This window comes from Pecten maximus, chromosome 10, assembly GCF_902652985.1.
Source record: "Pecten maximus chromosome 10, xPecMax1.1, whole genome shotgun sequence".
In the NCBI taxonomy this organism is placed as follows: domain Eukaryota; kingdom Metazoa; phylum Mollusca; class Bivalvia; order Pectinida; family Pectinidae; genus Pecten; species Pecten maximus.
In genome coordinates this window covers 42,211,957-42,226,493 of record NC_047024.1, presented here as the reverse complement: position 1 = coordinate 42,226,493, position 14,537 = coordinate 42,211,957, and the positions used below count along the sequence as shown (strand labels likewise).

General features: G+C 34.5%; 3 protein-coding genes across 3 annotated transcripts; 1 reads left to right on the top strand and 2 right to left on the bottom strand.

Moving 5' to 3' along the window:
* Positions 1-2,892, bottom strand: LOC117335842. The gene is given in 6 exon segments (XM_033896084.1): positions 1-580; positions 583-824; positions 1,058-1,330; positions 1,517-1,687; positions 1,934-2,382; positions 2,825-2,892. Coding segments are annotated over 5 exon segments (1,404 nt in total). The 5' UTR covers positions 2,375-2,382; positions 2,825-2,892; the 3' UTR covers positions 1-303.
* Positions 2,893-6,203: 3,311 nt separating this feature from the next.
* LOC117335841 lies at positions 6,204-9,075 on the bottom strand. Its single transcript, XM_033896082.1, is given in 6 exon segments — positions 6,204-7,019; positions 7,252-7,524; positions 7,709-7,879; positions 8,146-8,367; positions 8,369-8,595; positions 8,885-9,075. Coding segments are annotated over 5 exon segments (1,407 nt in total). The 5' UTR covers positions 8,588-8,595; positions 8,885-9,075; the 3' UTR covers positions 6,204-6,497.
* Positions 9,076-10,945: 1,870 nt separating this feature from the next.
* On the top strand, positions 10,946-14,496 carry LOC117335946 (DNA-directed RNA polymerase II subunit RPB4-like). The gene is made up of 5 exons (XM_033896230.1): positions 10,946-11,066; positions 11,761-11,818; positions 12,573-12,695; positions 12,978-13,073; positions 13,586-14,496. The coding sequence occupies exons 1-5, from the start codon at positions 11,000-11,002 to the stop codon at positions 13,662-13,664; spliced, it is 423 nt and encodes a 140-aa protein (XP_033752121.1). The 5' UTR covers positions 10,946-10,999; the 3' UTR covers positions 13,665-14,496.
* The last annotated feature ends 41 nt before the right edge of the window (positions 14,497-14,537 follow it).

Genomic DNA, 14,537 nt, shown 5'->3' with positions numbered 1-14,537 from the left:
TCAATAGCTTAAGTTTTTTATTTATATATTACAACAAATAAATGGTAATCAATTTACAAATATATATATGAGATGCACCATGAATGAAGCGCGATTGAAGTCGTCTATGGGATGATAAGGTGTGGTCAATGAAGAAAACGAATCTAATTCATAAAACATTTAACAAGGAAGTTGTGAATCTATCTCCATATTTACAATAATAAGGAATATGGTAAGTTGTCGACATTCGAGTTCACATACTCATGTCAACACAATATTGCACAATATTGTCTTCCATACCACATTACATGAAGACTTCTTTATTCAGAAGACATCGTTTGAGATCTGGACTGACCCTTTAACCACAGGTCGGTGTGTCGTCCGCAGACCGCCGTGTCGACGCCAGGCGTAGTCATAGCAACGTACGGAATTAATTGCCTTAGATTTGCTTGTTTTTCGGTTGACGAGTTTCAGTCTCCTCACAGCCACAGAACAGCCTTTAGAGAGGATGTCCTCAACTTGGCCCCGAATGTCTTTCTGTCCAAGCAGACGATGTTCCCATTTGTCTGGCGAGGTCATTCCATGACAAAGTTTGGAGTACATTATATGCCTTTTGTGGCCGGGGTTGTTTGAACTGAGAATTCGTAAATAGTGGGTCTTGTCAGTTTCCCATCAAAGATTTGTTTCCTCCTGAAGCCAAGATGGCCGCCATTTCTTTTCTCCCACAAGTCGCTATCAGTCTTATCACATGACAGACATGTTTGCCAATTGCTCCACTTTCGGCCGGAAAGAGCAAAGTTAGACTCAGATACGGTTTCTCTTCTCGGCTTCTGTGAAGTTTCTTTCTGCAATGACAAAAAAACAAAACGATATCAAATAATGATAATTGCTTTGTTCATTAGATAGGCAAATGCACATTTTTATCTTATCCCAAAATATACAGTATATAGAGGACTATGCTTCTAAATGCATAGCCAATGAGCGCATTCCAACAAATCCATGTTTATCATGTGGACTTACAATGAAGATTTGTGTCAATTAGACTTTTTTCAAAATATATAAAAAAAAGTTTACATACCTTCATTTCTGTACGAGCTTTCCTTCCTATCCGTGTGCGTTTGGACGTCAATGAAGTTTTCCCTAGTTTTTTCTTCATGCTTGTCAAAGATGGGACTTTTGTGAGGGACGGCGGCTTGATCAGACGCAAAGTTTTTGGCGCAGTAGTTACCGTTGTGTCCATCTTTGTGTCGTCACGGCTACTATCAGCCCGCCGGAGAACTCCGAAAAGCGTATCCAAATCTTTGTGAATACCGCCGGTGGCTTCTCTCGCCCTCACTTCCTTCTCGTAATCCTGAAATATACAATTTGTGCACATTTGTAGGATTTGAAGTCAAATTAGATAAATATAACACTACACTCCAACGTTTATAAAAACTGTTAAAGATTGAGTTTCTTTAAATATTCGTTGAATTTTGGGTACATATTTCCATATTTAGAATCATATCATGTTAGTAAAGCAGGCACGGGGTAAACTTACCTGTAAAAATTCTGCGCCCTTTTCTCTGTAGCAGATCGACATGATGAAATCAAATATATTGGTGAATTGTGCGAGTTTGAGGTAATGGCCATCAGTTTTCTCGGCTATGGTTTTATAGAAGTGGTCTGCACCCGAGTAATCTTGACATTGGACCGAATAAATTCGGACACCCTAAAATAAAAAGACAAGAGTGGTAAGTGATAGCACGGATTTCATATGTTTGTATTCAATATCGATAGTGTTTGACATTAGTTGGTGTTTTAACATATATCTACATGTGTGAAAATTTAATAACAGACAGTATCCTGTTCTATTAGTAAAGTCGCATATACCAAATGCAAATCTCAAGTAAAATTTGTAATAGAGGAATTTGTGTTGAAGTAAGCTTTAAGCTGCATAATCACAAGTCATACTTACCATTTTTGAAAGGTTGTCTGCCTCTGTCCTCCAATTCAATTTCTTCTTGTTTTGTGGATATCCAGGTTCATGGGGGTTGTTGTCCCCAAGCATGACTAGCGCCCTCTGTGATCCCGGCGTCCAATTCAGACTCTGGACCTCGTGCAGAACCAGCTCATAACATTCGTCTGCGTCGCCGCCGCCTGTCCTACCTACGTCATTAACCCATTTACACAGCGTCGCCACGTCGGTGGAGAAGTCGATGTGTTTAGTAATGTAGTTGTTTCTGTCACAGTAGTCGCCGTGAGCGAAGACAGCGATCCTGATACCGGGAATGTCAGCCTGGAGACGTTGGATCATATCCTGGATACGTCCACGAACTTCGTCCAGACAGCTATACATGGAACCAGTTGTGTCAAAGGAGAAGCATATCTCCTGTAGTCCGCCTGGGGGTACAGCCATCTTTTGATTCTGAAATTATTTTATAGTTATATTTAGTATTGAATATCGATATATTTTATACATATGCCTGTTCAAAAAGTATATACATGTATCATAATAATGTTTACGTTTCGATTTCTGCCTTAATTTGGTATGCTATAAGCATACGTTCGGGAACCTACATACAACTTTAAAATATAAGTATACACTTCTGTTTACTGCGTATTAAAATGGTTTTCAAGTCAAATACATTAATTGATAAATTTTGGTCACATTTATTGTAACGAAATAAATCAGGCGAAATACCAACAAATAACAATTCTACAATCATAATTGCATAAAAATCAATACTAGTAAAAGGAAATATAGGTATAAATTCTTTACATTATATCTACAAGTTGATATTTTAGATCTTGTTAACATGATCATTTTAAAAGAAGACTTTATACGTAATAAATAGAAAATAAATACCTGATTTGAACAGCTAGTGTAATGAAGTAGACCTGTGATTATATCCTATCAACAGTCGTTGTGTGATGATATGTGTACAGTAGCGCGCTTATATACACTCCGACCTTCTGACGTCACATCAGAACGAACACGAATAGCTGACTAGTCGGAAACGAGACTGAACTTGTCCTAGGTCCATTCATGTATCGGTGTGTTTTATCGGGCTAGCAAGGAAAAGATCAATATGTGTAGAGTTCCGAATGTACTACAAATACTATAGAGGTTCCTAAGGGGAATCTTTGGTCTGGAATTATTGAGGAATCAATAATTCAGTGAAATAAATTTAGGCAACAAAGCTGTCATTATTGTGTACGCTCATTATAACGGTTCAGTATACATCACAAATAAATCTTGTTTTTAACTATCTCCTTAATGATGTTAAATACTTTCAATGAATTTTAAAAAGTTGTTGTTATTTTATGAAATTAATTGATCGTTGAATTTTACTACAGTATGAATTTTAAGTTTTAACAAACTGCAAATACTGGAAAATAATTAATTTTCAGTTTGCTCTAATATGTTACACGACATTTTAAATCAAAATCGGATGTGTTATATGACATTTTAACTCAAAATAGAACAAATCTATGTAAATGAGAAAAAATACAAAACTTTGATTAAATAGGATTATAAACTCACCTTTAAGTGAATGGCAGAAGCACTAATTATTTTACGTCGATTTCATGAAATCTCTATGCTTGGTTGGACAAGCGCTAGCACTTTCTGAGAGACAGAACAAAATATTAAGTGTTCAGGTTGATATATAATGTTTGGTTAAGTTTCACAGCTCACTAGAGTTCCTGACATTGGGCCATACAACAAAAATGATATAAGGATGTTGTTTTTCAAATGATGCGTTTGTTGAGATGACCTTTATCATTTATACCTGAATATCAAGTTTGTGTATAGTTTGGCTGACCTTTTCTGATCAACGGATCTAAACAGTGTGCAGATGTAAATCAATATTGTGTCATATTTAATTCATTTATTTGGACACACTAAAATATAATTCAGAAGTCTCTCCAGACACAGTAAAACAAAAAGACATATATAGAGTTATAACATAACACTCATGTCCTTCTTTGTCAATTTGATAAGTTCTAAACAAACTCCAAATTCACTAAAAATGTAAATGTATGTATCGTCTTCCAAAACGGCCGAATTAATATCATGTCGTATTTAATTCCTTTATTTGGACACAGTAAAATATAATTCAGAAGTATCTTCCGACATAGTCAAGCAAAAAGAAATATAAAGAATTATAACAAGATCTATGTGTGATTACAAGACATTCATGTCCTTTGTCAATTTGATCAATTCTAAACAAGCTCCAAATTCTCTAAAATGTATGTATCGTTTTCCAAAACGGCCAAGTTAGCTGCCATATTATATTAAAACCCTATATATCTTATATACATGTGTGAATGTCGATGTTTTTAATTTTTAAACAAATCGCAAATCGCAAAACAACTTTTTGTCAAAATTCGCTTGATTATGTACACAAAATTAGCACCCCTCCCCTCTCTTCGAGAAATGAGACGGAAGCGCAGCTGTATATATTACAGAACTAGTTTAAAGACTGAGATCTAACTCGGTTTGGCGAGATTAACACTGGAACATTCTGACTAATTAAACAAAACGCAAAACGTTTAGCTGAACACAATGGTATGTCGTGATTCCCAGCATCCCAAACTTCCAGACTAACTGAGCTTTACAATATGTATGATTTTTGACAAATGATGCATTTGTTGAGGTGTCCCTGTATACTATAAATAGCTGAGTACCACATTTATCAAAGTTGTTCTTGTACTTTCTGAGCAATTGAATCTTAACTCCAAAACTTGAAAGTGAAAATTCGCGTCAAATGACGTTTTTTTTAGCACCAGTTTCACTTTCGCTAACAAACGGCACAGATTGATTCACACATCGAGACGATATCACCGGCATCTAACACAAGTTAACATGAATAAAGGAGAAAGGCACAAAGGTGGATAACGGCTACACTTCTTACAGAATTTACTGATTATTTTAAGTTTCAGGCATGTTTTTGTTTTTGTTTGAAATAGAACAAAGATCCCAAATAAAATATACCTGTTACTTTTTTATATAAAAATGTTAAACGATGTTCTGATATGAGTGATAACCTTAGCGAGAGAAATTGGTTTATAGTCTCCTCATTACTGTTTAACACGATTGATGAAATATGTATAATAATAGTTAAAACTATTCAGTTGGAAAAACGGTTGAAATGTGTTAATTGTAAATACGTAGGGAAAAATGCATTAACATTTTCGCTAATAAAATGAAAAATACATCAAGTTTATTGACATCTTCTGAGATAACCAAAATTTCTATCGTAAATATTGATTAAAACTTTTGAATTTGCTTTAATGCATTATAATCTGGGCAGATTTATCTCGAATGGATAATTATACAAAAACAAACGAGTGATGAGCGACTTTATAATTAATAATAAAATGAATGTGTCATTACAGATATTTATTACTCCTGGGATTCGTCACTGAGTGTAGGGAATAAACATGGAGATCCTGAATGTAATTACTGTACAATATGAAGCATAAGTTATGCATAAACATTCGCTGTGTATACACATTCTTTGTGTATAAACTTTCGTTGTGTATAAACTTTCGTTGTGTATAAACTTTCGCTGTGTATAAACATTCGTTATGTATAAACTTTCGTTGTGTATAATATTTCGTTGTGTATAAAAGTTCGTTGCGTATAAACGTTCGTTGCGCATAAACATTCGTTGTGTATAAACTTTCGTTGTGTATAAACGGTCGTTGCGTATAAACATTCGTTGTGTATAAACTTTCGTCGTGTATAAACGTTCGTTGTGTATAAACTTTCGTTGTGTACAAACATTCGTTGTGTATAAACATTGTTTGTGGATAAACTTTCGTGGTGTATAAACATTGTTTGTGGATAAACTTTCGTGGTGTATAAACATTTGCTGCGTATAAAAATTCGTTGTGTATAAAATTTCATTGTGTATCAAGTATGTTTGTTACGTAATATCAGCGATTTGTATATACTGTATATATCATATATTTTATACCAAATAAACATGATACGTCTGAATATGCCGTCAATAAGGCTTGTTTTTCAAATAAATATAATTATTGGTAATGCCATTCTGTATGTGAAAGTTCTATTTCACTGATTTAAGTGACAATTAACCGGTTTCGTTATCTTATTATCAATAATATATGTTTTCATTATCAGTGATATATTTCCAGTACCAGACCAATTTCTTATTGGCTTGTTCACTTAATTGTCGCTTTAATCAGATATATAGATAATTGAAACATGATCTATTTCAAATGTTTCTTTTATTTGATACATTTTAACAATAAACAAATAATGATACATAACAGGTTTCTATAAACATAATATCATAACAACACATCGCAGAATGTATACATATAATTGCACGGTTCTTCGCAGATCTGTAACTCATTAACAATTGAGTCTCAATTCGCATCATTCATGGCAAGTTTAACTAATTTACACTGTCCATCAACAAATATTGGAATTGTATCAAGCGGGCATGATTATAACATAAATGTCATCCTGATTTTATGAAATGAAGGAAGTTTGTACTTGAAGACATTTAGAAGACATCGTTTGAGATCTGGACGGACCCTTTGATCACAGGTCGGTGTGTTGTCCGCAGACTGCCGTGTCGACGCCAGGCGTAGTCATAGCAACGTAAGGAATTAATTGCCTTAGATTTGCTTGTTTTTCGGTTGACGAGTTTCAGTCTCCTCACAGCAACAGAACAGCCTTTAGAGAGGATGTCCTCAACTTGGCCCCGAATGTCTTTCTGTCCAAGCAGACGATGTTCCCATTTGTCTGGCGAGGTCATTCCATGACAAAGTTTGGAGTACATTATATGCCTTTTGTGGCCGGGAGTTGTTTGAACTGAGAATTCGTAAATAGTGGGTCTTGTCAGTTTCCCATCAAAGATTTGTTTCCTCCTGAAGCCAAGATGGCCGCCATTTCTTTTTTCCCACAAGTCACTATCAGTCTTATCACATGACAGACATGTTTGCCAATTGCTCCACTTTCGGCCGGATAAAGCAAAGTTAGATTCAGATACGTTTTCTCTTCTCGGCTTCTGTGAAGCTTCTTTCTGCAATGACAATTAAAGGATATCAAAAAATGAAAATTCCGTGGTTCATTAGATAAAGGCAAATGCACATGTTTTATCTTATCCCAAAACATACAGTATATAGAGGACTATGCTTCTAAATGCATAGCCAATAAGCTCATTCCAACAAATCCATCTTGATCATGTGGACTTACAATAAAGATTTTTGTCAATTAGACTTTTTTTTAATATATATATAAAAAAGTTTACATACCTTCATTTCTGTGCGAGCTTTCCTTCCTATCCGTGTACGTTTGGATGTCAATGATTTTTTCCCTAGTTTTTTCTTCATGCTTGTCAAAGATGGGACTTTTGTGAGGGACGGCGGCTTGATCAGACGCAAAGGTTTTGTCGCAGTAGTTACCGTTGTGTCCATCTTTGTGTCGTCACGGCTACTATCAGCTCGCCGGAAAACTCCGAAAAGCGTATCCAAATCTTTGTGAATACCGCCGGTGGCTTCTCTCGCCCTCACCTCCTTCTCGTAATCCTGAAGTATATAAATTTTGCACATTTGTAAGATTGGAAGTAAAATTAGATAAATATAACACTACACTTCAACGTTTATAAACACTGTAAAAGATTGAGTTCCTTTAAAATATTCGTTGAATTTTGGGTACATATTTCTACATTTAGAATCATATAATGTTGATGTAGGTACGGGGTAAACTTACCTGTAAAAATTCTGCGCCCTTTTCTCTGTAGCAGATAGACATGATGAAATCAAATATATTGGTGAATTGTGCGAGTTTGAGGTAATGGCCATCAGTTTTCTCGGCTATGGTTTGATAGAAGTGGTCTGCCCCTGAGTAATCTTGACATTGGACCGAATAAATTCGGACACCCTAAAATAAAAGGAGAAGAATGGTTACCGTAAGCACAGACTTCACTTGTGTGTGTTCAATATTTGTAGTGTTTGACATCAGTTCATTGTTTTGATATATGTATATTCACACACACACATATATATGTGCGTGCGTGTATTAAATATTTAATACCATACAGAACGCTGTTCTATTAATAAAATATAATATATATACAAAATACAAATCTACACAAGTAATAGAGGAATTTATGTTTAAGTGCTGTGTGATCATCAAGCAATACTTACCATTTTTGATAGGTTATCTGCCTCTGTCCTCCAATTCAATTTCTTCTTGTTTTGGGGATATCCAGGTTCATGTGGGTTGTTGTCTCCAAGCATGACTAGCGCCCTCTGTGATCCCGGCGTCCAATTCAGACTCTGGACCTCGTGCAGAACCAGCTCATAGCATTCGTCTGCGTCGCCGCCGCCTGTCCTACCTACGTCATTAACCCATTTACACAAGCGCCGTCACGTCGGTGGAGAAGTCGATGTGTTTAGTAATGTAGTTGTTTCTGTCACAGTAGTCGCCGTGAGCGAAGACAGCGATCCTGATACCGGGAATGTCGGCCTGGAGACGTTGGATCATATCCTGGATACGTCCACGAACCTCGTCCAGACAGCTATACATGGAACCAGTTGTGTCAAAGGAGAAGCATATCTCCTGTAGTCCGCCTGGTGGTACAGCCATCTTTTGTTCTGAAATTATTTTTCATAATTGTCATTTCATTACTGAATTGATGGATAGTTTAAAGCATGAAAAAGAACATCTTCATAAATTTTAAAGTATAATTTATAACTCTACTATCCATGAGAATAAATCTAGGAATAATACATTTCTTTAAAAAAAAAACGGAACTTAATTGATAGCATAAATATAATTATTATTGGTTGAACGGAGTGTTATTGAACACTTGTTTTTCAATAAATTTACACTTTTAGATCTGGCTATAATTAAAATGAATAAGTCGCAAATATAGAGCTTTACCTGATTTGACAGTTGGTGTATTGAAGTAGACTTGTTAATCAATGCGCTCAACAGTCGTTGTGTGAGGCTGTGTGTACAGTTGCGCGCTTATATACACTTCGACATGCTGACGTCACATCAGAACGAACACGAATAGCTGACTCGTCGGAACGAGAATGAACTTGTCCTACTTAGTCGGAACACCTCGCCTCCCTCTGGCAAACGTTAACGAAGGTGTTTTACGAGGGGTTCCGATTAATGTCCCATGTCCATTCATGAATCTGTGTGTATCGGACTAGCAATGAAAACATCAATATGTTTAGAGTTCCGAGTGTACTACGAAATACTCTAGAGGGTCTTATGGGTTTTATCATAGCAACACATAGATAAACAATTAGCAGTGTGTTTGTTTTGATATGGCGAGTAAATTAATCCGTGTAAAAATTGACATTTAATGTAAAGAATATTCGATATCATTATTTGAACATTATTCTTAATTTTTATTCAAACATCTAATGGATGCCGAACCATAGATAATTATAAGGGTTTATTTGATCTTAAAAACTCAAACTACTATTTTTCTCTTCATGCAGACGAAAGCCATATACACGCACATAGTTATTTTACTTGAAAAGGGCGTTGAATAATTATTGATAACAAAGTGATTAATATTTGTTTAAATATTTGATACAAAAAATCTTATATTTTTTAGTATGAAATATTCAATATATTGTTTGACAATTCGTAGTTAAAGATGGATTCAAGAGGTTTTTTCTTTTGTGTGTATGTTTTTTTTTTTATTTGCTTTCATATTATGTTCCCTGTAAAATATTTATTCATTGTTTTCTTTTGTTTGTTTACTTATTCTTTTATTTTTTTATTTTTGGTACTTTTCCTAGTTATGAGCTTTCCGTTAATGACATATCTGTGAAATAACTCGCTGTACATGAACCTCTAATTTATTTAAGTCCCGCATTAAATCGCCTACTTGTCGTGTCAGGGTGGTAAACAGACAATCACGTGACAATATATGATATGAAATAGAGGTAACTATAGAATCGCTATTGTGTAGACAGTCAACAACAATTTCTTTCTTGTTTACCTTCTACACTTTGTTGTTGGAATATTGTTTTAATATTTGATTTATATTTTGACAACAAAGTACATTTATTTTCGTTTTGTAACTCTTCAATTTAGAGAAAATAAGGAAATAATAATGGGTAGTATTCCCCAAATCATCATCGTCGGAGACTACACTACGCTACGCTAGCTTTCACTTATCAAATGTAACGTAGCGTAGTGTTATCAACGATGCGAATCCAGTTACCATCTATAAAGAAACGCAATTATTTCTGTTTTTAAAACATTTGGACAGTTCATTAGAAAGTTTCAGAAGGAAATGCCATTCTGCTGGATTTTGCCATGATTAATGCCCTTTGGGTATATGCAGATTTATAAAGTTTGTTTTGGTATGAAACCTCGTGAATGAATCCACAATGACGTAGATGGTGCACGTGTCGATACACGATCATTTGTACGATTGGTCTGATATCGGGCTTCATGCATTTGATTGTGGGGGAAGGGGGAAGGGGGGGGGGGGGGGGGGGGGGGGGGGACTTATTAAATCCTACATAAAGCCAGTTCCTTGTTCTGGTTTTTCGCAGCGCTTATCGTCTGGTGAACATACAGCTAGAGTGATTCTGAGGTGGGGTTTTCTTGTAGTAGTTGGTGACTACCACTGAACAACATGCGGGAGGCCCGTAACATGCCATCCAGAGAAATTAGGGGAAAGTGTCGTGTCCAATAACACAACCACGAAAGAAATGTATAACTTATACCGTGAGTAACTTTATAAACTCATGAATTAAGCAATTCAGGGAGAAGAAATCATTAAATATTTTCATGGGAACAAATATTGAGCGTAAATGCGCGGTAACCCATTTTAAATGTTCTTCCTAGTTAGTTATATCAAATTTAAATACCGGTCTAAGATCTCATTTCTTTGCAAATAATATTATGACAGCTTGTTGCACTGCTATGTAAAAGTGCAATAATTTGCACATGAAACGTCCGGATTTTATATACTTCCGGTTTTCATCCGATTCGGTGTTTAGTTAGACGTTATTTCAAAACAACATGGCGGCAGCTCCACTTCCAAACGAACAGGCGGATGAAGATGCTTCCGAACTTCTGTTTCCTAAAGGTTATATAACGTGTTTATTATTTAATATATAGTGACTCCGTGTTAATACCACTCATGATATATTTGTCATAGGTGTATAATGTTTGTAACACAAACCCCGAGAGTGACATCATAAACATGTGTCATTGTCGTAGCCATTATACTAAGCCATACTTTTCAAAATCAATTGATATTTGTTCAAGAAGTGGCGGACAGAAAGAAGAGATAATTCTTTCTTCACATTACGGTGTGTGATGGTCATGTGTGGTTTGGCAAATGAGGTTTTTAATGAGATACAATGGAAACTTGTCCTCAACTAGCTGTCGTTCGGACTAAGGGAGGTAACTCCGTTTCACTACAGACACAACACATTACTCACAAATAAGTATATAATACCACAGGGACATATATTGTACCTCAAATAAGTATATAATACCACAGGAACATATATGGTACCTTTCAGATTTCTGAGAAATAGGGGTTCGCCTCTGAATGGGCTACTGTAAAAGTTGTGGGTTAATGTATCGCTTACAGTCAGTAGAGATGTCCCTTCAATCTAAGAGTCAAATCTAATTTTGAGGATTAAACAATAAAACATACAAGGTTCTACTAGTACTGCTAGTACTGGTGTAAGGCTAAGCCATGAAAATATTGTATGTATTCGTTTTATTCAAATATACCATTTATTTACGTTTTATATCTTTTGCCTTCACAGAATTTGAAAATGCAGAAACATTGTTGATATCCGAAGTACAGATGTTGCTGGATCACAGGTTTGTATTACTCCTATAACATAAGAGGCCGCTGGTCGGCTCTTTTTCTATCGGATATTATTTTGCCGGTTACACGGCGCCTGTCAAAAGTATCTCGCCGTGTAAAACCTCTAACATTGTTGGAGTAAGGTTTGTATCTGATCTTTTGGTATTAGCAATACTGGTGTACATATATATCTACAATATCAAGCTAGGACTGTCAGTAAATGTAACCTGTTGGCTTTCCCAATGAATGAGATAATTTAGCCTTTTCTCTTGTGAACTGGCGCTAAGATCGTCTTTCAATAGACTCATGTATAATTGTAAATACAATGATGTCATTTATTCAATTCTAATGCTATACATATATTATGATTTTAGGTATTTTTTACTGCAAACTTAGCTGTAATCTATACAATTGCATTATTGCACTCAGTAATAATAAACAGTTACATGGCGATACAAATATACATTCTAGAATCTAACAACAAATTAAGATCTGAAATTTATATCATAATAATCTATTGCTATTTTTAAACTGTTCATTTAAATCAAATGGTAACTACAGGGAACTAAAATGATTTACATGATTATGATTATGATTAATATAAACTTAAAATGTCGGATTAACTTTTGACAGACTCAGTCATTGAATAATCTGTATAAAATGAACTTATTTTTGATCTATTAAGGATTTCATTTATCTATAAACTATTTATATATACTTTATCCAAATCACCATATGTACAATATATAATAATGTATTCTTAACCAGGAAACAACAGAATGAGAGTGCTGAGGAAGAACAGGAATTATCAGAGGTGTTCATGAAGACGCTTAATTACACCAGCAGATTTTCAAAATTCAAAAATAGAGAAACCATATCAGCCGTCAGAAGGTAGAGAAACAAGTATATGTTTTTGAGAGCAAAATACATACCTACAATACAATGTATATCAGAACATTTGACTGACTAATGTAACTGTGACAAGATCAGATATAAATTGCACACACAATCATATTTAGTTTGTAGTCTGTAATGTATGTATAACTGCCAGACTGAAACTTGAGTTGGACCTTCTAATTTCTCATTACACTGCAAACATTATTTAATACTGGAGAAGTGATTCAATAACAATGTACATGATCCAATTAAGAATTTATAAATCTGTCATTTCAGTCTACTAATGCAGAAGAAATTGCACAAGTTTGAGCTGGCTGCCCTTGCAAATCTCTGTCCAGAAAATGCAGATGAGGCCAAATCCTTAATTCCAAGGTAAATTGATATATTATTGTTCCTTTCACTGTATTCATAGACTATTGTCTATTATTATATCCCAATTATTGTCCAAAATTAGATGTCCTTTGAGGTGAAAGATCTAGAAAAATCTTCACGTTTATGTGGGTCATCCAGAATAAAATCTAGTTTGGCTTATCATGAACTTCCATGAGTTGTAATCAATCAAAATTTCATTCTGATATCTTGGTCTGGTATTATTAAGAAAAAAAAAATTCATTGCATGAATTTGTAAATATGATGATATTTATTTTTGTAAAGACATGTAGGAAGACTTGTAAATGCACTTATAACAAATATGTTAAATATGTTTCCTTAAACAAGTAAACTTATAAAATTATCTACAGACGTCGATTATCTCCCCTTGTATTTAATCAAGTTCATATTCATATTCCAGTTTTTATCAAATTTTTATCAAATTTCTTGAAATTGAAGTTATTTAAATGTTTACCATTCCAATCGCCATGGTAACGGTGACAATTATGTTACAGCTTGGAAGGTCGCTTTGAAGATGATGAACTCAAACAGATTCTGGAGGACATTCAGACCAAGCGGAGCTTTCAGTATTGAGGATAAGAATGTAGAACATTGGGAGAATATTCAGACAAACTGTAGAAGTTCCAGTCAGGTGAACAGGGAGTCTCTGCTTTTTACCCCAGACAAGGAGCTGTCCGATAAAAGGTCCATACAACTTGAGTGATCTGGAGACATTGCAAATAGCATTTGTTTTCAAGTCGGACCGTGATATTGAAAAAGGAAATTTTCCTGGTCATAATATGTTGTCCATTGAGGATTTGGTGCTTTAATAAGCTCCTTAGTTTGTGACAGCTCGCATCATTACTAGTCTGGTTACTGGTATAACCAGAAGTTGTAAATTAAAGGCCATGTGCACTTAATGAGGTTTGTTCAGTCAAATCATAAACAATTAATTAATGCTTAATACATCTACATTAAACATTTTATCTTTTTATTTTTTCATTTTCATAATATTTTATGATGTTTTATAAACCTCAGAGAGACATACATATTTGATAATTGTGGTATTGTCAAGCAGCATTTTTAGTAGACTGGAAAGATACATGTAGATTTACCATCAAAATGATTCTATCTCAGTTATTCAAAACATTTATACATCAACATAGCATTAGGATTTGTTAAACACTAAAATTCTTCATTAAAATTATCATGTTGTAATTTTACATTAGCATTTAAGAAGAAATTTCATGTCATCTTTTCAATCTTTTGATATAATCTGTATCCAGCCAGTTTATAGAATTCAGGAAAAATCTTAATACATAGAAAAATAATGTCATCTGTTGTTTGATCATCATGGAAATTTATGTGACAACTTTGTAATTTATGTATGTTTCACTTTTCATTAAATATGTAATAACACATTTAATGTAGATTCCTTGTAGTTTGTTTGTCAAGAACATTTAATGC

Coding starts and splice junctions, on each gene's coding strand:
- LOC117335946 (XM_033896230.1), top strand. CDS start 11,000: ATGGCGGCAGCTCCACTTCCAAACGAACAGGCGGATGAAGATGCTTCC. Junction 11,819..12,572: donor CAGATGTTGCTGGATCACAG/GTTTGTATTACT, acceptor ATTCTTAACCAG/GAAACAACAGAATGAGAGTG. Junction 12,696..12,977: donor ACCATATCAGCCGTCAGAAG/GTAGAGAAACAA, acceptor CTGTCATTTCAG/TCTACTAATGCAGAAGAAAT.